Source organism: Aspergillus chevalieri, chromosome 4 (assembly GCF_016861735.1).
Source record: "Aspergillus chevalieri M1 DNA, chromosome 4, nearly complete sequence".
NCBI classification, from domain to species: Eukaryota; Fungi; Ascomycota; class Eurotiomycetes; order Eurotiales; family Aspergillaceae; genus Aspergillus; species Aspergillus chevalieri.
This window is the reverse complement of record NC_057365.1, coordinates 1,718,922-1,738,985: the sequence shown is the minus strand read 5'-3', so window position 1 is coordinate 1,738,985 and position 20,064 is coordinate 1,718,922. Positions and strand designations below refer to the sequence as shown.

Below are 20,064 nucleotides of genomic sequence, written 5' to 3'. Positions count from 1 at the left end.
TCTATTCACTGACTAAACTGCTATCGATCTAGTTAGTTATACAAGTCTACCTGCTAATCCCTAACCTCTTCGGAACATCCTCCCCATTCAACCACTCCTCCATCGCCCGATACATATCCCAAAACCTCTCGTCCTCATTCAACGTCGGCATATCCCCCTCCACCTTCTTTCCAGCCCGCGCCTGCGCAGCCCCCAAATACCGATACCCATACGGGAACTTCTCCAGCTCCTCCCTCGAAAACTCAGGCACGTTCTTCCCATCCACAGGAACAATTTTATCCTTCTCATAAAACAGTTTCACATACTGCACCTTCCAGCCGCCCGAGATCGCACGCGGGCCCAATCCCGTCCCGGGAACGGGATACCCTGCTCTCGGCGGGAGCGGGACCTTGAGGCACCACACGATGAAGCGTGCGTCGCAATCAACGTCGTATTCTGCCTTTGTGGCAGGGTCTGTGAAGCGTTGGGTGATTGTGGCTTTCATTTTGCCGATTGCGCGGTTTGTGCTGGGGTTTAGGTCCACGAGGATGCCGTTTTCGCGGTGCATGAGGAAGTCGCCGTTGGCGCGGGATTGTTTTGAAGATTCGATGAAGTCGTCGATGGGGAGGCCGCCGCTCCATGCTGCTCATGTTTATGTTAGTGACTTCCATAGTTGCCAAGTGGAATGAGGAGGTAGTGGTGGCGTACTGGTAAACACGTAGGCACCATCTGAAAAGCACTCGCGGTAGTTCTTCCATTCTGAGGCATCACGGTACACTGGCCAACCTCTGAGTAGCTCGCTGACGCAGTATCGGTCGAGGATCTGATCCGGGGTGCCGTTTAGGTGCAGCCAGTGGGCCGGCTGCGTTTCTTTGGCAGTGACGTTGTAGGGCATGTTGTCTTGCGGATGTATTTCTCTAAAGGCAATGATGTGATGTTGATAGTCTTTGTCTCAATACTTTTGATGAAAACCAAGGGAAATATTTATAGAAGCGAGACCTCCGGGACAGAGGACTGGTGACGTAAAGAAAATGTCTTCCAGACTTGGCAACCCTAGGTGGGTGGACAAGGATTACTCCGGATTTGACAGGTAACAATACAGCATTCAGAAAGACGACTGCAGGTCTACAATCAGGAATTTGTATCAACATCGTATTCTTATGTCTCAGACTAGACAAGACAGACAGAGAGACAAGACACTGCCTGGCTAAAGAGCAAAAATAACACACGCTGTATCCAGAACGAAAAAAATGCAAATGCAAATCACAAGACAAACGCGTGTACTCTGGGAATCTCGGAATCACAAAGTACATCAACTGAAAAATAAGGAAATCATGCAAAGAGAACAAAGGAAATCATGCAAAACAATAAACAAAAAACGCCCTTCTAATGCTTCAGGACATTCAACACAGGATTCAGCCTCGTCCGTTCCCGTCAAAAGGATAGCGAAGACATGAAAAGAAATTTTAACAAAAGGAAAATTATGTCCCAGTTCCATCTCTATCACATGATCCATAGATCGTAACCGCTTTCGTGTCATGATGACTGATTAAAAAGAAGGGAGAAATATCATGCAGATCACATGATCAAGTTTTGGGGAGGAAATGAAATCGTATCCTCAAACACCATCCATGCTCATGTCGTGTCGAGACGTCAGTGTTGGTGATTTCGTGCAGCGGTGAGGCCTGTTGACACGGGCGATGCCATAGGTCAACTTTGTCCAATAAGGGCGCACCGGCCAAAGTATCCGCAAGTTTGAACGACCATAAGAATGGTCTCGGTCCAGTGCCACAACCAAGTCATCAACTCATTACCGCGCAGAACGGCTGGCGGAACGTTCCGGAATCGAGGACTGGGTGGGCGAGTAGGATCGGGTAATACCCAAATCCACATCGTGCTCCTGGAGCACACTGGTGTACTTGGGGTCACGCAAGAACTTGGGAACGGAATCCTGTAGGAAATTAGTGACCGATCATGGCAATCGATGTACAGAAAAAACACTTACACTAGACATCAACTTGAACACGGAAGTCTGAGCCATTTCAAAGAGCTGCTCAACCTCCTGAAGACTCTTGAGCATCGATTCATCATCACCAACCGCCTTGGTCATACGACTAGCAAGGCTGTTGCGCAGAGCGTGGTCGATGTTCAACTCGCAAGGGGAACCCGGGGCCAAGAAAGCGTTGTACAAGCCTATTTCGGTTAGTCTGGTTGTCAACGGAAATAAAACAAAGGAAACTCACCATATGCAGCGGCCAGAGTCTCACGGACAGCATCCGGTCTCTTGAAGGTGCCCGCATTCTCAGCCTTGCGGTAGCTGGCAGTGAATTCCGACACATCTAGATAAAATGAAAGGTTCTCTTCGCACAAGGAGTAACGCAGGAATTCACGGAATAGCAAACGCAGAGCGGCATCACCGAGGATGTGCTGGAGACGGGCGTTGTTCGAATCCTTGGTGGCCAAGTTGCGAACGTCATAGATCGGAGGAGTGTCACGGGCCCGATCGCGAGCGAGCCATCCACAAACACGCTGACCGCGCTCTGTGAGACCGTAGATGGCGTACTTGGAAGGCTGGAACACGGCCAGCGAGTCTTCAGCCTGGGGGAACTCCTCGTCATCCTGAATCATGGTGATAAGACCGTACTTCACAAACAGTTCCGCAATCAGAACAGTTTCACGGCGCTCAATGGTGGTTGAGCAGTCCATGAGCCAGTCGACGGCAGCCTTGCCTGTGAAAGTGTTCTGGTGTGTCTTTTCATTGACCTTGCGCTCCTTGGCCATCTTAACGCCAACTATCCCGTTAGAGTAGTCGCTGAGAGAGTCGGAATCGGAGCTGGAAGTGCTGCTCTTGACGTTGGGGCCGTCTTGGCCGGCGAAGCGACGGAAGATGACTTCAATCGTAGCCCGATCGTAGGACAGCTTGTCGGATTCCGTGTCACGCTCCAAGTTGACTAGCTGCATGGTATTCCGCGGAGACTCCAGGACTGCAATGACATGCTGTGCGGTGATACCGTTGCGCTGGCAGAAACGCTGGAGGATGTTGATACCCTTGGGGGTGAGATGGAATAGAGCACCCTTCAGAGGGAAGATAGGCAGGGCCTTGCCATCGGTGGCCTCAATGAAACGAGCATCGACAAAACGCTGGCATACCGATCGGGCCATTTCCTTAGCCATAGAGAAGGTGGTAGTCGTAGTAGTGGTCACAATACGGGAAGGATCTTTGGGATCCGGCATACGGTTCGACTGGGAAAACTTGAGCGAGCCCAAGTTGTTGATGGCTTCTTCGGCGGTGAAAGAGTGGTCATAACGGGTGAATCGCACGCGGTGAGTATCCAATTTTAAGCTGACCATAAGGGTCGAGAAAAGGTCCATAAAGTCCTGCTCCTATTAGTACCCTTCACTTGAAGATTGGAATAGAAAGTATGCATACCTTGGTAAAAGGCCGATCATCTTCGGTCATCCGAAGCAATCTTGACGAAGTTTGATGCATTTTCTGGGAGGGACCACCGTCAAGCTGGGCAGTGGGCGCGGAGGAACTGGCGGGGAAATCGGCTGGTGCGGGGCTTAATTGCTCGGGGCTAGTCGAACTCCCGTCGGAGAAAGGAGAGATGCTCTCACTAGCACTACTGAGCTGAGACGGTTTGTGGGAATGCTTGGACAGACTTCCCGACGAAGTGGACGAACGGAGAGTAGAGTTGTTATTGGTGGTACCAATAGCGGAAAGACTGGCGAGCGCGGAGGAAGTCTTTTCACGAGCAAAAGCAGCCAGCGAACGACGATTGCGACGGGAAACAGAACCAACGACGGAACCAGAGAAACCGAGGGGAGTGCTGGTGCTCTCTCTGTTGTGAGGGTAGTTGAAGTAGTCGTTGTTTGTGCTACCGGAGTCGGCGGTGGTGTTGGGTGTGTTGTTTGTGACAGCAGTAGTGATGCTGGCGGTATCGGCAGTGGAGGAAGTGGGGGAAGCCGACTGCGGTGGGACTGAGACAGAGGCTGTAGGAGTAGACAGCGAAGACGCAGCCGAGGACTGAGTGGAAGGGCGGCTGTCTGTAGAAGCAGGCTCTGTAGCCTCTGTAGTAGGCTCTGTAGTTGTCGTGGTAGTAGTAGTTGTCGTTGTTGTTTCCGGGGCCTGAATAGCCGCAGCAGAAGTAAAGGTAGAGGCAGATGAGGTAGAAGAAGAGGAAGATGACGACGAAGGTTGATGAGTGTGAGAGGAAGGAGGAGAAGTGATGTCGGGGGAGGATGTTGAAGATATGGTTGGCATTGAAGAATCAGCCAGGTAAAAAAGAAAAAGGAAAAAAGAAGAAAAGAAGAAAAGAAGAAAGAAGCGAGATGGTGGGTGATGAGGGGAAGAAAAAAGGGAAGGGGAGAAAAAAAATTACAAAAAAGACAGCGGGAGAAGGGAGACAGAGAGACAGATAGACACAAAAAAGGTGTGAGTGAATGATTGAGTGAGAACGAGAGAAGATAATAAAATGGGGAAGCGTATCGTACGGTATTACAGAGTGGACACTAGCCATCATTTAGTATAGCACGAGTCAGGTTGCGGTATTGAATACGGTAAGATTAATCAAACAGTGCAGAACCGGCTGTCATCATCGGGCCCACTGGGCACGCGGATGGTTTCATGCGCCAACAACGTGGTGATCTACCTGTACAGAGTACACTAATATTTTAATACTATGTGTAGATGAAAACCTCAAAAACTAATATACACAGTATGTGTATCTGTTATACAACACTCCCATTCTTCTATGGGATTGAACTTGTCCATCCTTGTGCACAGTATTGTGTACTACGTCGGATGATCGGCGGCATCGGCGCCGGGAGAGTTTCGAGATCGGCAGTATTACCGTATCGTAATGACCCTGTCACATCACATATCACTTTCCTGGATAGTCCTTCGAACAAGGGCCCGTACTCCGGTGCTCAGTACTCTCCCGGTAAAGATAAAAAGAAACTCCCTAGAACCCCCTGGAAAACTGCTGGAATAGTGAAAGAACGAGTGAACCATGGTTCTAGCTGGAGACACGGCCATCCCGACTCCAGAGTAAAAAAGAAGGACAACGGACCATGAAAACTACCTGCCTATTTGAGCACCCTGGGATCAAATGGTTGAGCCACGGGCTGGGGTGATCCTTTTATTCAGCCAATGAACGGCCGAGATACCCGAGGTCGGTCCAGAGACTCTTACCATAAAGGGATGTTACAGTACTAGCGCGTACATAGTGCGTATTTCCTCCGGTACAGGGTATTTGCTTCTCTTTCTCTTTCTTTTTTTTTTTCCCTCAAAGAATTGGCTTTCCAACCGAATATCCCACGTGGTGAATCAATCTTCTGCCTACAGAAGACAGTTGATCTGCATGTAAAAACGACCATACAGCTTTTTCAGTACGTGCCTTCCTAGGAAAATAAAAAAAATCAAAATAAAATAAGAAAGACAGTCAGACATTAGCCAAGAAACCACGTGCACCACACGTGGAGCACCATATTCTCTGTATCTGACAGGTTTTCTGCAGCAACCGCGTGGCCCGCGAGATACATCACCTGGTATCGCGGTTCCAAAATACAAGCTGTGTACTCCATAGGTATCCATATTATTCTAAAGTCAACGGGCAGGCGAGTCCGATGAGGCTCAAAAACCATATTATGCTGTTAGGTTACTCTGGTACTCCGACTCCATGTTATCATAATTGGTAAGGTTTTCGCTTTCTTGCATGCTTTAAGCGATGGCGGTGATTAGCACTGGTGTGGGGTAGTCTTGCAGGAGCGGTGAGGCCATGTGGCGGTCAGTCGATCCTCATATGCACTCTGTACTTGGACACAAGCACTCGGTATCTACAGTAGTACTCTGTACAGAAAATGATATGTAGAGAATGGATATCGTTGGATAATACAAAATATAATGCCGATAAATGATCTCCGACTCCATACCAAATTGCCATAATCCCTGCTGCCACGCGAGACTGACAGGGATTGTCCCTTTACCCATACCATAATGTATCCATAACCATACCTTCATACATATACAGTAGTTACACAGACAGGATTCTGTCACACAAGACTGGGCATATCTGACCTGTCCAAATGACATGAACAAACAATTCCATCCTTCGATATCGTTAGCGCTCAATACTTGTTTACACTCATACAATGATATAGGTCTACTGCCTATTTGGGCAGCGTACAGATACCCCATCCACCGTACGAGGGTGTATTGTAAAATACGATATAAAACTAAAAGACGGTCAGGAGTGGGGCGAGAGGGGAAACTCCTAGACCGCCAGTTGCCACGTGGTGTGCTTATCTACGGACTGCGCTTACTGTATGGAGGCATATCAATTTAAAAAAAAAAAAAGTCCGAACGGTGATAGTATAGTAGGACTGCTATAGAGTGGCATGATCATAGATGCAAAGTACAGCACGCGTACACTAATATGCAGGATACCGGCACATCTACCGATCTCGTCGGTAGTAGGGTACTCCGGACGAGTACCTTTGAGAATGCTGAAACAGACCATCAATATAACCCATACTCCATACTTATCCACGCAGAACCAGATATCGCACTCTGCTTCAATAATTGAAAAATTTTGAATCTTCCAGAACACTTTCCATTCTCCCGACTCCACTTGCCTTTCCTCTCCCTACTCCATAACCGTACAGAGTAAATAGCTATATGGAGATGGCCAAGTACTCCGGTCTAAAATAATAATAATAATAATCCCGCCGTTATGATCGTAGTCCGATCTTCGATACGCTCCACATGGAAACAGATAGTGGCGTCCATATTTTGGTACGTACCTTGCGTACCTGGCAGCAACACGCAATACGGCAGATTGATCGACTCTGCCATTGACTCGGCAGTCGCAGTTTTTTCTAGAATATGTTTTCTTCTGGGTTTGCACAGGATGATGTCAACGTAATTGCAGTCTCCATACTCCCCCCATAAAGGACCTGTACGATAGTTGGTATGTGCTGCAATATGGGTATGTATTGTACCGTTTGAGTCAGTGTATCCATACTCTGTGTACACGTATGTAGTCTAAAAGCACCAGGTACGGCAGACAAAGTACCGCTATCTCAGCAAGTCCCTCCGAAACTAGCAGTGCCGTGTGTACACAGACAAACAAGTGTTCCCTGTTCAACGGCCGAAACCGCGCTAGAAACATTCCAGAAGCCTTCTGGAACCCATGGAACAAGGGAGAACCCAACCAATGAACGATCCTGTATGCCGTACCCCTGGCTAGTGGCGAACTCGGCCGGTTTCGGATCAGACTATCTTAATCAGAGGTATTAAGTAACTATAACTAAGGCTGTGAATTATAATATGAGGTGGCTGGTCAGGAAAATTAATTACTGAAGAATAATTTTAGAAGAGAAATGGGGAAGCATCTGCACAACATACTCCGGAGTAAACTCAATCACCACATGGCGATAATCTGGAGAATTTCACTTCGCTGAGGCCGAAACTCCGAACATAGCCGTGGCCACTCTTCTCCGTAAAGAGTACGATGTTGACGGAGTACTCCGACTCTGTCCACTAACAAACCCAATCCTGCATTATTACCAGGATCCTTGGATAATCCATTTGTGCCCATGGTCAATAAAAGCTAATATATCTCCGAGCCATGTGTTTTTATTCCTGGGGAAGGATTGAGCACGTGGAGGATCGTCTCTCTTACTTGTACATTCTTACCGTACTTATCTTCTTTAATCTCTATCAGTTGATATTGTTGTATTTTACCGTCTGTATTCAAATGCAAACGTATTCTTCTTCTTGTAAATGACATGCACTCCTGATGCAAGGGATGCAGCCAGACAAAGAACCAAATAAAATCCTGAAACTGACCTGCAGGAGCACATATTACCTTACTTACAAGTACATACGGAGTACATGACAGTATTCTATTCACTCCATCATTGGCTACAACCTCTCATAGAAGTCCAGCTGAAATTTGGGCTGACTTGCATACGATGAACTAATGCTGATAATCGAGGCTTGTTTGCTAGACTCAGCTAGCTACTGCAGAGGCATTTGCTCAGCAAATAGTGGCAGAGCTAATCTGCTATTCCAAATCTCAGCGTAAGCGATCGATCAGCGGATCAGTCTACTGTTAGGAGACGCCCTGATTTGACATCATACTGAATCACGGCCCATAACTCTACTACTGTACATGCTTCTTCAAACTCAACCTGAACCCTAATATTCCGCTCAAACCATTCCCCCTGATGGATATCAAAATGCCGCGCCCCCTCCAAGAACAGCATCTGTTTTGGCTCCCTTGCCTTCTCAAATGCCTCTGCCTGCTAAGACACCTTTACCGTGACATCATCCCCCGCAATCACCATGAGGAATGGCGTAAGCGCAATCGATGCATATACACCTGAGGCTCGAACCTCAGCATATGCAGCTGCGTCTGCTCCGTCACATGGTTTTTCCACTTCCCGCCGCAGCCGGGGATCTGGCTGTAGGATTCGTACGCGTGCAGATCGGGAAGAGCACGGGTGCTGTGCCCCTCTGCGCTAATTCAGCGGTATCTGTGATGCAGGGAACCCGGCCTTGCTGGCCGCCTGCTGCGATGCGCACGCGGTCGTCAAACAACCCAGGAATCTGGTCCTTGAATGCCAGAGAGCGAGTTTCGCCAGAGACAGAGGGTGCCTGCACGATGGCTGCTTTGATACGTTTGTCGATAGCTGCAGCGTATATGACGTTGTCGCCGGAGAAGTTGATGCCCCAGTAGACCATCTTACCCGTGTCAACACTGGGAAGGGTTATTGCATAGTTTAAGGCATCGTGATGGTCTAGTTGCTGGAGGATTGAATTGGATTCTTGTCTGGGTGTGCCGTCGCTGTCGCCCCAGTTTCTGTTGTCGTAAAGAAGGACGGCAAAGCCGGACTCTTGGAAGCGTGAGGCGAAGGCTGGGAGGAACCAATGGCGGATTCCAGCAAGCTATCTAGTCGGTTAGCTTTTGTTTCTTTGGATTCAGGTTTGGGGAACTGTACCCCATGAGACAGTATGATGCATGGGCTCTTTTCCTGTGTCGGGTAGTGCCATCCTCGAAGGATGGTACCATCACAGACAGTGAATTCAACGTCGCGGCCTGGCACAGTCATCTTGCTGCTATTTCATTCAAAATGAACTGGAAATGCTGAATGACAACCAGGGCTATTGTCAAGAAGACGTCATACATCTTCAGTCTTATCGGATATTAACATTTTTAAGTCCAGTAACCGAGTTATTCGGCCAACCTGTCGGTAAATATTATGTCTTTTATTCGTTATATGTCGAATTATTGCCCGAATAGGTGTCAATGGACTGATATACGGCGGATCTCTCGGTGAAAACATGACTTCCGACGCGGTGATTACAAGATCGGTCTGAGCTACCGAGGGTGCTAGTCTCTACTCTGGAGTATGGATTTGATTACTATGAGATAGAGGACAGTATCCAAGATACTGGCTTGTCTATGTTGGTTGTTCAATACATTGTGGGGAAAGCGCAGGTCAAGAAAAGACGCTTAGGGCATGCTCAAATAGGAAATAGCTGGCGGGGTATATGCTACTGCAATCTTCATTAAAGTAGCGCCCTTGGACATACAGTAATAGTACAATATTTCATGCTGAGATGAGTGACTGACTCAGTTTGTAGTTTATGCATGTCTAGCATCGTGTCATTGGTCGCCAGTTTAGTATATAGAACCCTGTACGAGGGCTTTGATATATTAAGGCCGAGAGAGAGGATAATGGCATGGTTGAGACTCAAAAACAAGAAAGTCTAGACATGTATACCGAAATATCGCATGACGACTTCTCAGTCCAATAACACGTAGTACAAAGAAACAAAGAAAACCGAGCGTTTCACATATAGCACCTACCTCAATACATACAGGGATACACCACCCTACCACCACCAATAAAGCACATTAACCATCCCTCCACCACCTCCCCAACGACCCCCCAGACCCAGCCATCTCAACAACCTCCTCAAAACTGACCTCCACCCGAAACATCCGTCCATCAGCCGTCCCACTCCCCCCACCAACTGGATTCACCAATCCCCAACTCACAAGCTTCTCCCACGCCTCACGGGCCACGTCCCGGCCCCAGACCCGTCCGGCCGTAGCAGTAGCTCCGGACACTGACGCAGAGACCTTGGCTGATGTCAGGAGCCGGGCGTATTCCGCATACGCTGCCGGGAAGGATAGAGCGAGTGGGGCGAGGCTCTGCGGTTGGGCCGCGGCGTCGTTGCCCGGGTCGTATAGGGCTGTTAGGCGGGTTGCGGCGAGGAGGAGGGAGAGAGGAAGGGATGATGGACTGGAGGCGGTTGTGGAGGGTTGGAAGGGGAGGGGTGCGGGATCTGGACAGGTGAGGGGTTCGTTGGCGAAGGTCTTTGGAGTTGGGATTGTAAGATCTTCTGGTGGGCTGGTGTAGGTGCTGTGGTGGAGTTCGGTCATGGCGAGCAATGCGCTGGTGAAGAATTCTTTGACGGATTTGGTTTGGTTGTATATCCTCATGAGATGTGAGCGGAAGTTTTCATCGTTCCATAAGGCCTGACGTGTCAGCACTTTTTCAATTTTAATTTCCTTGGGCAACAAACCTCTAGATATGTTCTCCAGCCCCCGAGGAGCTTCCTCCAACGCTCAGCTTTCGCACCAGATCCATAATATCCTGCCAGTTCACCATCCTCGAGATTCAGCCCAGCAAAGCAGATCTCCGAAAACATCTCAAAGGTCCTCGGCAACGGGACAAAAACATATCGATGACTGAATCGACTCTTGACACGCTTCTCCAGCATTTCCGTCACGTCGACCTTGGTGGTACTTCCAATCACCGCAACCGGAGCCTTCCGTGCCTGTGCAATATCAAACAGATTGTAGAGCAATGTCTGCCGCGGATGCGATACGAATAGGTCGAACTCGTCCAGCAGAATCACAATCGATTTGGCAGCAGTCATGCCGTCTGCTTGACCCGGACCGAATAACTCCTCTGGGTGGGACAGCAACGCCAGTAATGTAGCCATCGTATCAGCGTAACTGTTGATCTTGCCGGCTTCCTCTTCCGTATTCATTTCACGGCCGAGCTGGCGCCACATCTCACGGAGGGCCAGTCGGTCATCAGTGTGCAGGAAGCCATTAAGACGGACAACATGGAAATCATTCGCATGCTCCTTTGCCAATGTCGATAGCACAGTCTCGACTATAGCCGTCTTGCCGCATCCTCGAGACCCAAGAAGCAACATCGAGTTACCTTCGCCAGAAGTAACTGTCTGCTCAACAAGGTGGTAGACCTTCTGATACTCGGTTTCTAACCCTTTCAGAGGAATTTGTCTCTTTCCATTAAGTTTTTCGAGTACGACCTGTGTCAGCACCTGCAGCTCTTTTTGAAAGTTATCTCCCTGGGCCAGAGCTTGGATATTCTCAACGTAGTCAGGCAGCAGCTCCGTTGGTGGCACTGCATCTTTACCCCCCTGTTCAGGATAGAGGTCTTGCTGTAATTGCATCGCAACTAGATCGTCAATCCCGTCTTGGTCGCCCTCGTCTGGTGAGCCGGATTGCGCCGTGTTCTCTCGTTCCTCGTCTTGATCTTCATTGTAGTTCACAGTGGCTCTCTTAGACCTTGTCCTCGCCAGCGTTGTCGGCTGCGGTTCTGGCGATTGCTCTTCCTCGTTTTCTTCCTCTTTCTCTACTTCAGATGCCTGTCTGGTCTTCCGCGTGCTTCTCGGGGTGCGATCAGTACTTTTAGGCGTCCCGGCCGTCTTCCTCGCTGAAGATGGAGCCTTCAATTCTTGCTCGAACCTCTGCGGCTGTTTCCGTTGTCGTCCACTCGACCGTAGCCCAGACTTGGTAGGTGTTTCGGCATTCGTTTCTCCTTCATTATCCTGGGCTACCTTCTGGCTTGGTCGCGACGTTCGCCGGCGCGTGGATCTTGTCGGTGTAGTCGGTGTGTATGCGTCGTCGTCAGATCCTTCATTCTTCACTGATGGCGACGACGAAGCATCATTAGAATCGAGCATCTCTGTGTCCCCCTCTTCATCCACGTCGGAGACCCTTCTTCTCTTCGAGGCGCGCTGGTTCGTCATTGTGGGTTTCGTAGTCAAGGCTTGAAGTCACAATCCTGGGGAAAAGGAACGTGGTGCGGTACAAATATAATCGAGAAAGCGAAGATCGTGGATGTTGGTCTTTGTAGTCAATGGCCAAAGAACTGGCAACGATATGCGATCACGGCGACGGACTGCTTGCGCAAGATAACAAGTTAGCCGGCAATTCCAATTGAGCGAAAGAAGGAATTATACATACAGCAATTTTGTCCGTCGAGCACTGGAAAATGCAGCAGTCGACCTTGGCCGATCTAATGCCTAAAGAAACTTGGCCGACGGAGCTGGGACAACGCGACGCGAGGTCAGGTGACGTGGTTAATGGTTACTCGAGAGGATTGAATAACCACAGGGCAATTAGTCCGGAATATAAGATGTAGAATCACTTGACTATGAAGGTAGAATATTCAGAATAAACAGTGGTGTTGATGTTCTACTTCGTTGGAAAAAATTGGTGTCGACAGCATACATATTTGTATGGGTCTGCTACCGAGGATATAACTGTTATTCTTTTGTTAACATCTTAAACAAGCAACGCAATGGCATTTATGGAGTATACTCCAAAGGAAACCACTAACAGATGGGGCAAGACGATCATATCGAATACCTCAAGAAAAAAGATCTCTAAATGGTTAGAGTCGAAACTCCTCAAACTGACTACGAACCTCGGCTATTCAGATGAATGCGATCAAATCCAAGCCATAGCATGCGATTCTGCAACAGGACTCTTCAAAGAAACCATATACTTACCTATTCCTCATATTCCCTTGGAAATACTTACGATCAACTACAGCTATGTCTGTTCTCGATCCATCCAGACCCCTCGATGAATTCGAGCAGCTCGTCTACGAATACACCCTGCGCATGGGCTTAGGAGAAGACAGCGATGAAGACAACAAGGTCTTTCCCTCCCAACACCCCTGATCAGTCCAAAACCTCGACATTAGAGCATTACTGACAACTAATTTACCAGCACTGGGACATCGACGCCAAATCCTGCAACCTCCGCTTCGAATCCGCATCCCAAGGCCCTCCCCCGCAAGTCTCCTACCTCCTAACCATCCCCCAGAACCTCTGCAACTACATGGGAAATCTCCACGGTGGCTGCACTGCCACTCTCATTGATATTCTCTCTACTACGATTCTCCTGGGAATGTCGCGCCCGGGTGTGTTTGCCTTGGGAGGGGTTAGTCGTCATTTGAAAACAACGTATCTGCGGCCGGTTCCGCAGGGGACGGAGGTTCGGTTGACTTGTACGTTGGTGCACATGGGTAAACGGCTAGCTTATCTGAGAGCGGAGCTTTCGAGGGTTGATAATGGAGATATCTGTGTGTTGGGGGAGCATGAGAAGGCTAATACGGATCCCGCGGATGAGAAGCTGTAAGGTATTGGTGCCTTCTACTTGTACATATAGCGATTCGGCCTATTCTGGGCTTATATATACCCATTGACTGCAGGAAAGGAAAGGGAGAACCCTGTCTGACAGCAGCGATACTATCAACCACACACCAAAGACTCAAAACAAAAGAAACGTGTTAATCCAACATGCTATCTGATCATATAAGTATAAGAGCAAAAGCGCAAGTCCAGGGAATCATTACTCCCCCAAAACGACGATATATTACCCAGTCTTAACCGGAAACGCATATAATCACATTTACTCTTCAGCAAGCTTCTGGTCCTCCCGAAGTCCCTCGACAACCAACTCCTCACCAGCGGCACGACGGTAAAGATCCCGCACATCATCTGGGGAATGTTAGTGACTGATTTTCTAGTCTTCATAGAATCATATCTTGGCTCACCAGTAGTGGTCTCAAAGTGTGACGTAGCATCGTAGCTTCTCGAGATATAGATGTTGTCCTTCTCACCGCTCTCAAGGGGCTCATAGAGCGGGATCGGGGGGCCAAAGAACTTCTCTTCAATTTCACCCAGACGCTCGAATCCAGGCTCAAGCTCAAGGTGGTGGTTTGCGTCGGACTCGGCAATAGTCGAGACAATGGCGACGTAGTAGCCTTTGGGGCAGACGTTGTGTGCCGACGAAACCATGGCAATGTAGATATCTATTCCAGTTAGGATATACACCCATATCATTGTGAAGATGATCAAAACTTACCGTGCTTCCGCCCAACCTGAGACTGGGGGATGATCAGCTGCAGCGAGTCACTGTCATCGGTCTTGGCGATAGGGTGCTTGAGAATACAGATGGCCTTGAGCAGGTAGCCGGTCACGGAGGCCTTGCTGGGGAAGTAGGACGGGTCTGCGAGGATCTTCTTTGTCTTGGTGGTAAAGTTCATGGTCTCGGCAGCGTTGTCTCGGTCCTTCATCGTCGCCTTGATACCCGAGACCTTTCCGCTGTCGTCATAGAGCACCTCATCGATGTTGGTGTTGAGCATGTAGGTACCGCCGTAAATGGCGGACAGACGGGCGAAGCCCTGAGGGAGCTCACCCAGACCGTAGAGAGGGTAGATGTAAGGCGACTTGCCGTACCGGGCCATCGAGTTCACGTACAGACGGACGCGGTTGATAGTCTCGGTGGCCTTACCAACCTCGTTGATGTAGTCATCGGACTGGTACAGAGCCATCGAGTGACCGACAAACTCACGGGTATTGTCTTCGAGACTGAACTTGTCATAAACGTCCTTCATCGTGCACGAGCCGATGTCCAGACCTGCATATAGTTAGCAAAGAAGATGAATCGTTAAACCGAGAGAGCTAGGGTCATGAGACGCACCCTGGTGAGTAGCCGGGTCATCCTCCTTGAATTCACCAACCCATTCCAAGAACTTCTTCGCTCTCCTTTTCTCAAACATTCCCATCAAAGACGAGCGCAGGGCCTCGTTGGCATCCGAGGGGACCTTGGCCACGTTGGCCTTGCCGCCCTTGCCCTGCTGGACGTAGCTGCCAGCAATCTGCTTGAACTCAAGGTATCTCGTAACATCGGTGGAAACCAGGATATTCGTCAACTCGCCGTTGGCCATCAGCAGCTTGGGGACCAAGTCGATGTTCCAGTCGTTGACCCGTCCATACTTCTTCCAGGGCTCCTCGCCGGGGTTGACGTTGCCGTACTTCTTGAACAGCTATAGGAAACAAACAGACCCGTTAGCAATGCAAAACAACATGATGAACCAAAGAGCTACACATAATACTCACGGTCTCGATGTTCACGGAAGCAGCCTCACTATGGTATATCGTTAGATGGGGGCACTTGTAGGACTGGCGATGCGTGGACGCTACCCCGTCACTTACCCTCCGTAGTGGTCATTGCGATCGATGTGAAGCACCTTGTTTCCCTTGACACTGAGAACACTGTATACCAAACAATGATAAGCAAACTAGATCTCCCCGCAATCCATAAAGTAAGGGAGAGCAGCATACCCAGACAGAACACACTCCGTCAGCCCTGCGCAGAGGAACGAACGGTTAGCCACCATATCACCGCGGGGTAGTTACCAACATACCAGTGCCAAGCACAACAACATCATACTCGGGAGCGATGTCCTCCATGGTGATGAGAATATGGAAAGAGGAAGATATTCAGGATAAAATCAAATAAGATAGAGATGAAGAGAAGGTGGAAAGAGAAAGAAAGGAAAGAACGCGGAGGCGGTTTGATTGCGGTGAGGTGTCGTGGTGATAAATGGCCTTAACTAAATCCCGTAGTAGAAGTAGTCGCTGGAGCCCCCTCCGCGGATCATCGACCGGATTATTTGACGCCAGCGCTAATAACAGTAATAATAATAACAACAAAAGAGCTGGAAATAAGGATACAGCGACTCCTGAATTTCCAAAGCCCCTTTTCTTTCCCTCCTGTTTCTAGACGGCCAGTTTCATATTGATATGCATCATTATTGACAGCTAGTTCTGCCGCTTTACTAGACATGGGGGATGTCTATGCGTAGTGCTATCCTTTTTTCTATTGCTCGATCGGACAGGATATCGGTGCAAAACCAATATAAAATAGTATAGAACGTAGCAGTACATAAAACAAGCAGTCCATGATAATATTACATCCAGGATCAGGAGATAGACTTTCCGAGACAGAGATGGCGCTGTTTGTGGAGAGCTATACAGGGCCGAGGAACCTTCATGTCACTCTTTGCTTATTCCTGGTTGTCCTCCTGGGGTCGATAACCCTGCTTGTAAAGCTTCTGTGCGTCCTCCCAGGCGTACCATCGCTCCCGCAGAACGTGCTTAATAGATTTCTGAGTGACACGGACCTAAAAAAAAAAAAATAACAGCGCTTGAATTAGCACGTTGCAGTATTCAAATATTGAATGGAAAGACATTAAGAGACTCATTTTCCAAAATATCCAAAAAGGGCAACCGCTTAACGAGGGACAAGACTCACCACTCGCTCCCGTTCTTCCGATTCATATTCTCCGTATCCGGCCTTCAACCGCTGACGCTCCAAGTTGGAGGTGGCTATGCGGTTGCGTTCCTTGACACAAACCCACCAGAGTCTGTGGAGATCATCCCAGGACTTTTCGCGGAGTTCCTGGATTGACCAAGGCCGGCCTGGATCACCAACGATCAGCACAAATTCGCATATCGTACTTTGTACAGTCCATCTTAAGTATATATAACACTAACCATGGGCGGTATCGTATTCCGGCGAGCTCAATGCCTCTTTGCCCTTGGGGAAGAAACCCCACAGTCCATGGTCAGGTGTAGGGTGACGGCGTTCCAACGACTCGGGAGACACAGGCTTCGGCAATGGGTATTTCGACACGCCCAATTTGAATTTGGGACCACTTCGGTGGATGGCAGAGACACCGCGGGACTTGCTGAGATCCCGGCCATGGCCAGCGGCAACCGCGGTGGACGAGAAGTTGGAGGATTGGACAGGTGATCGGATGAGTGAGAAATGGAGGGACGGCGCAAGGTACGGAGGGGGCAATTCGGCCAGCGGAAGACCCCCAACCTGGCGAGCAAGCCGTGTGACGAATCGACGAGGCATCGTGACGGTGTCTCTGTTGTCAAATGGATTAGCCTCTTGGAGGTTCTTTTCTGGGAATTCAAAAAGCTGCGGTGGGACCCGTGACCGGGATCACGTGGAATAGCCGCCTATCGCGCTTGTCGTGGATTGGGACTCCTCTTTAAGGAAAATGATACACTAATCATACAGTAGTACTGCTGAGATTAGAAGAAATCTACATAGGAAAGTATCCAGATCTAGGAAGATAAAAACATCTTACCTCTAGGGTTCATCCATATAGATATCACTGCTCCGTACAAGTACTCCGCATTTTGCAAAGCATAATGTAGTGACGGAACCCGCCATTGTCTATATCACAGAAAATCATAAGAATTACAAAAGCAAATCAAAAGCAAATCAAAAGCGAAAATTTACTAGACAAAAGCAAAATGTGTAGAAACTCGTATCCGCGGTTAAGCCTTGCCATCTTCACTCATAGGCGCGCGGTTGACGCCACTCTCCGCCTTCGCCGGCGGAGGAGCAGTCGTCGCATTGAATGAACGCTCTTACAAGCACCCAACATTGTTTGATTTCCTGCAGTACAGCTAGGCTGTGAGGATATTCTTTGATCGTGCAGAAATTCTCTTCTCTTTGTGGACCAGCTTACTGAGCTGAAGTTTCGCCATGAACAGACCAGGTGTGTCTTTTCCATTCCAAATTCCCTGTCCTATTGGTACATTGCTGTTCGTGCCCTTCGGAAGTGCCCACAATGGAGATCTCGCGGATAAAAGAGCTTTTGGTTCTTGCCATCCTGACCTGGGTTTTTTTGAAGCTTTTGGTCAGATCGTTGTCTCGTCATTCTGCTCCAATTGCAACCTTCCCATGGACGTGGTTTTCCCACCTGCGACCGAAGTATCTCGGAGCACGCCAGGAGACTCCTACAGCTCGGGACGAAGTTGAGGGGCTTGATCATAATACCGATCGATTACTGCTCTTACAATATTTGCCATTCTTTGACTGTGATGCTGACGTCTTTGGTGGTTCCTCAGGACCAGGTCCGCAGCCCATGAGAGGCATGTCTGGATTCCCCGCACAACAGCAAGCACAGGCTCGAAATGCGACCCTCGCCTCGGCGCGCCTGCCAAACGGAAAGATCGGTGCGATGCCCTTAGATCGATATTCATTCGAGCGATATACGGAACTTCATATGCTAATTACGGAAAACGAATAGGAGCCGGAGCCAATTGGAACTTCAACTTGCCTGTGAGCGGTACACCTGGGTTACAAGGAAACCAGCAGCGCAACTTTGGTGCTATGGGGACATTTGCACAGAGCCTCAGTGGATCGCAGCCAGCCACGCCGCTCGATTTGTCGTAAGTGTGATATGTGTGCTTGTGGGCCTAGGGCTGCCTTGCTGTGATTGTTGGGCTCGGGTGGCGCAGTTCTCGTTGGGTTTTCAGAGCTAAGGGACATTCACTCCTAGGGAGTTTCCTTCACTGTCAGGTGCACCGCCGTCGCAGACCCAGAATCCGAGTCAAATGGTGTGGGCAAACGCCAGCCAACGCGCTGCGCAGACCCCCGTACAAAGACAACAGCCTCCTACTACTCAACCACCGTCACGCACATCTCAAACACCATCCCATATCCCCCAACAACAGAATCAACCTTCTCATGACGACCTATTTCCTTCCGGCATGCAGTTCGCCAACCGTTTGGATGACTTCCGCGGTGGTGGACAGGGCATTAGCGGTCAACTAGCGGGCGGACAACCCCAAACCGGCAGTATTGACGAGTTCCCACCCCTTGGACGCAACGTCACAGCGGACCTAGGTCAAGATCGCAGAGGCTCAATGATGCAGAATGCTGGGCTTGGGGGTTACAGCTCTGGTATGGGGTTCCAAAGCCAGTCTGCAGTACAAACCCGTAACATGATGGCAGCATCAGTGAACGGTCAAGAAACCGGTAGAATAATGTCTCCTGCAAACATGGGAACTGGAAGTATGTTATGGCCACGTTGGTTTATTGAAATAGTTTGAAAGCTGACCGTGCGTCTTAGGTATTGGAACGTCGCGATCGCCGGTAAACCAGCAATCAAATGGTGTGATAGCTCAAGAGAAAGATGTAAGTGTTTATTCTTTGCTTGCTACCTTCCTTTGTTCGTCTGCTGACGATTCCTAAACAGGATATGGCCAACGCTATGACGCCGGGGCAGCGCACCTTTACGGAACAACAGCAGTTACAGCGACAACAGCAAGCTATTTCTGGTGATGTGCAGGATCCTTCCGTTCAAAGTGCTGAACAGCCACCTCTGGGACAGATGAGTGAGCTCGATAGATTTGGACTCGCGGGCCTACTGAGGATGATTCATAGCGAGAGTCCAGACGTCGCGAGCCTTGCTGTGGGCCAGGATCTGATGACTTTGGGCTTAGATCTAAATCAACCTGAGTATGTGCCTGTACTTTGGTATCGTTTGCAATGATGTCTCCTGGCTAACGATTCCATCCATAGACCTCTCCATACATCTTTTGCTTCGCCATTTGTCGCCTCAATGTCCTCATTGCCTTTGGAACAGGATTTTTCTCTACCCTCCTGTTACAACGTTGCCAATATCCAACCGCTTCAATCTCGTATCCCTAGTTTCAGCGATGAATCTCTCTTTTACATATTCTACAGCATGCCTCGTGACATCATGCAAGAACTCGCGGCGGAGGAATTGATGGGCCGCAAATGGAGATATCACAAGATCGAACGGTGTTGGCTGACCCGTGATGAGACGTATCCTGGTCCGGTTGATGTTGAGCGTGGCGTGAGCGAGCGTGGAGTCTACCTCATATGGGATCCTACCAGCTGGAAGAAGATTAGGGTAAGTTGAACAACTTTCCTGGACTTCATCTTTTATTTATATCGGGAATTGTGCTAACGAGGATTCCTCGATGTAGCGTGAGTTCATTCTGCGATATGAGGATTTGGACAACAGACTTGACCCCGGCCGTGGCATTGCGCGCACAGCCGGATTCCCACCCGGTTCATGATATGGTGAAGGGAAACTAGCTAATCGATCAGCAATGGCGTT

The 20,064-nt window shown here is 49.2% G+C and overlaps 8 protein-coding genes across 8 annotated transcripts; 2 read left to right on the top strand and 6 right to left on the bottom strand.

The window, feature by feature from the left end:
• Positions 1–46: 46 nt before the first annotated feature.
• Positions 47–874, bottom strand: ACHE_40635S (uncharacterized protein; the record flags this gene model as incomplete). The annotated part of the gene is made up of 2 exons (XM_043278857.1): positions 47–621; positions 688–874. The coding sequence occupies 2 exons, from the start codon at positions 872–874 to the stop codon at positions 47–49; spliced, it is 762 nt and encodes a 253-aa protein (XP_043136593.1).
• Positions 875–1,789: 915 nt separating this feature from the next.
• Positions 1,790–4,243, bottom strand: flbA (developmental regulator FlbA; the record flags this gene model as incomplete). Its single annotated transcript, XM_043278856.1, has 4 exons — positions 1,790–1,930; positions 1,985–2,172; positions 2,223–3,357; positions 3,410–4,243. 4 exons carry the CDS (start codon positions 4,241–4,243, stop codon positions 1,790–1,792), a joined length of 2,298 nt encoding a protein of 765 aa, XP_043136592.1.
• A 4,164-nt stretch (positions 4,244–8,407) lies between these two features.
• On the bottom strand, positions 8,408–9,096 carry ACHE_40633S (alpha/beta hydrolase; the record flags this gene model as incomplete). The annotated part of the gene is made up of 2 exons (XM_043278855.1): positions 8,408–8,932; positions 8,986–9,096. 2 exons carry the CDS (start codon positions 9,094–9,096, stop codon positions 8,408–8,410), a joined length of 636 nt encoding a protein of 211 aa, XP_043136591.1.
• Positions 9,097–9,905: 809 nt separating this feature from the next.
• ACHE_40632S (origin recognition complex subunit 4) lies at positions 9,906–12,061 on the bottom strand (the record flags this gene model as incomplete). Its single annotated transcript, XM_043278851.1, has 2 exons — positions 9,906–10,532; positions 10,580–12,061. 2 exons carry the CDS (start codon positions 12,059–12,061, stop codon positions 9,906–9,908), a joined length of 2,109 nt encoding a protein of 702 aa, XP_043136590.1.
• An 810-nt stretch (positions 12,062–12,871) lies between these two features.
• Positions 12,872–13,460, top strand: ACHE_40631A (PaaI family thioesterase; the record flags this gene model as incomplete). Its single annotated transcript, XM_043278850.1, has 2 exons — positions 12,872–12,976; positions 13,050–13,460. The coding sequence occupies 2 exons, from the start codon at positions 12,872–12,874 to the stop codon at positions 13,458–13,460; spliced, it is 516 nt and encodes a 171-aa protein (XP_043136589.1).
• A 273-nt stretch (positions 13,461–13,733) lies between these two features.
• GDI1 (secretory pathway gdp dissociation inhibitor) lies at positions 13,734–15,580 on the bottom strand (the record flags this gene model as incomplete). Its single annotated transcript, XM_043278849.1, has 8 exons — positions 13,734–13,822; positions 13,879–14,136; positions 14,190–14,744; positions 14,808–15,153; positions 15,227–15,254; positions 15,323–15,382; positions 15,452–15,476; positions 15,535–15,580. 8 exons carry the CDS (start codon positions 15,578–15,580, stop codon positions 13,734–13,736), a joined length of 1,407 nt encoding a protein of 468 aa, XP_043136588.1.
• Positions 15,581–16,176: 596 nt separating this feature from the next.
• On the bottom strand, positions 16,177–17,033 carry mrpl4 (mitochondrial 54S ribosomal protein uL29m; the record flags this gene model as incomplete). Its single annotated transcript, XM_043278848.1, has 3 exons — positions 16,177–16,293; positions 16,425–16,591; positions 16,667–17,033. 3 exons carry the CDS (start codon positions 17,031–17,033, stop codon positions 16,177–16,179), a joined length of 651 nt encoding a protein of 216 aa, XP_043136587.1.
• Positions 17,034–17,675: 642 nt separating this feature from the next.
• On the top strand, positions 17,676–20,023 carry ACHE_40628A (uncharacterized protein; the record flags this gene model as incomplete). The annotated part of the gene is made up of 9 exons (XM_043278847.1): positions 17,676–17,688; positions 18,041–18,148; positions 18,223–18,364; positions 18,475–18,878; positions 18,930–18,989; positions 19,048–19,112; positions 19,174–19,436; positions 19,500–19,854; positions 19,931–20,023. 9 exons carry the CDS (start codon positions 17,676–17,678, stop codon positions 20,021–20,023), a joined length of 1,503 nt encoding a protein of 500 aa, XP_043136586.1.
• Between the last annotated feature and the right edge of the window lie 41 nt (positions 20,024–20,064).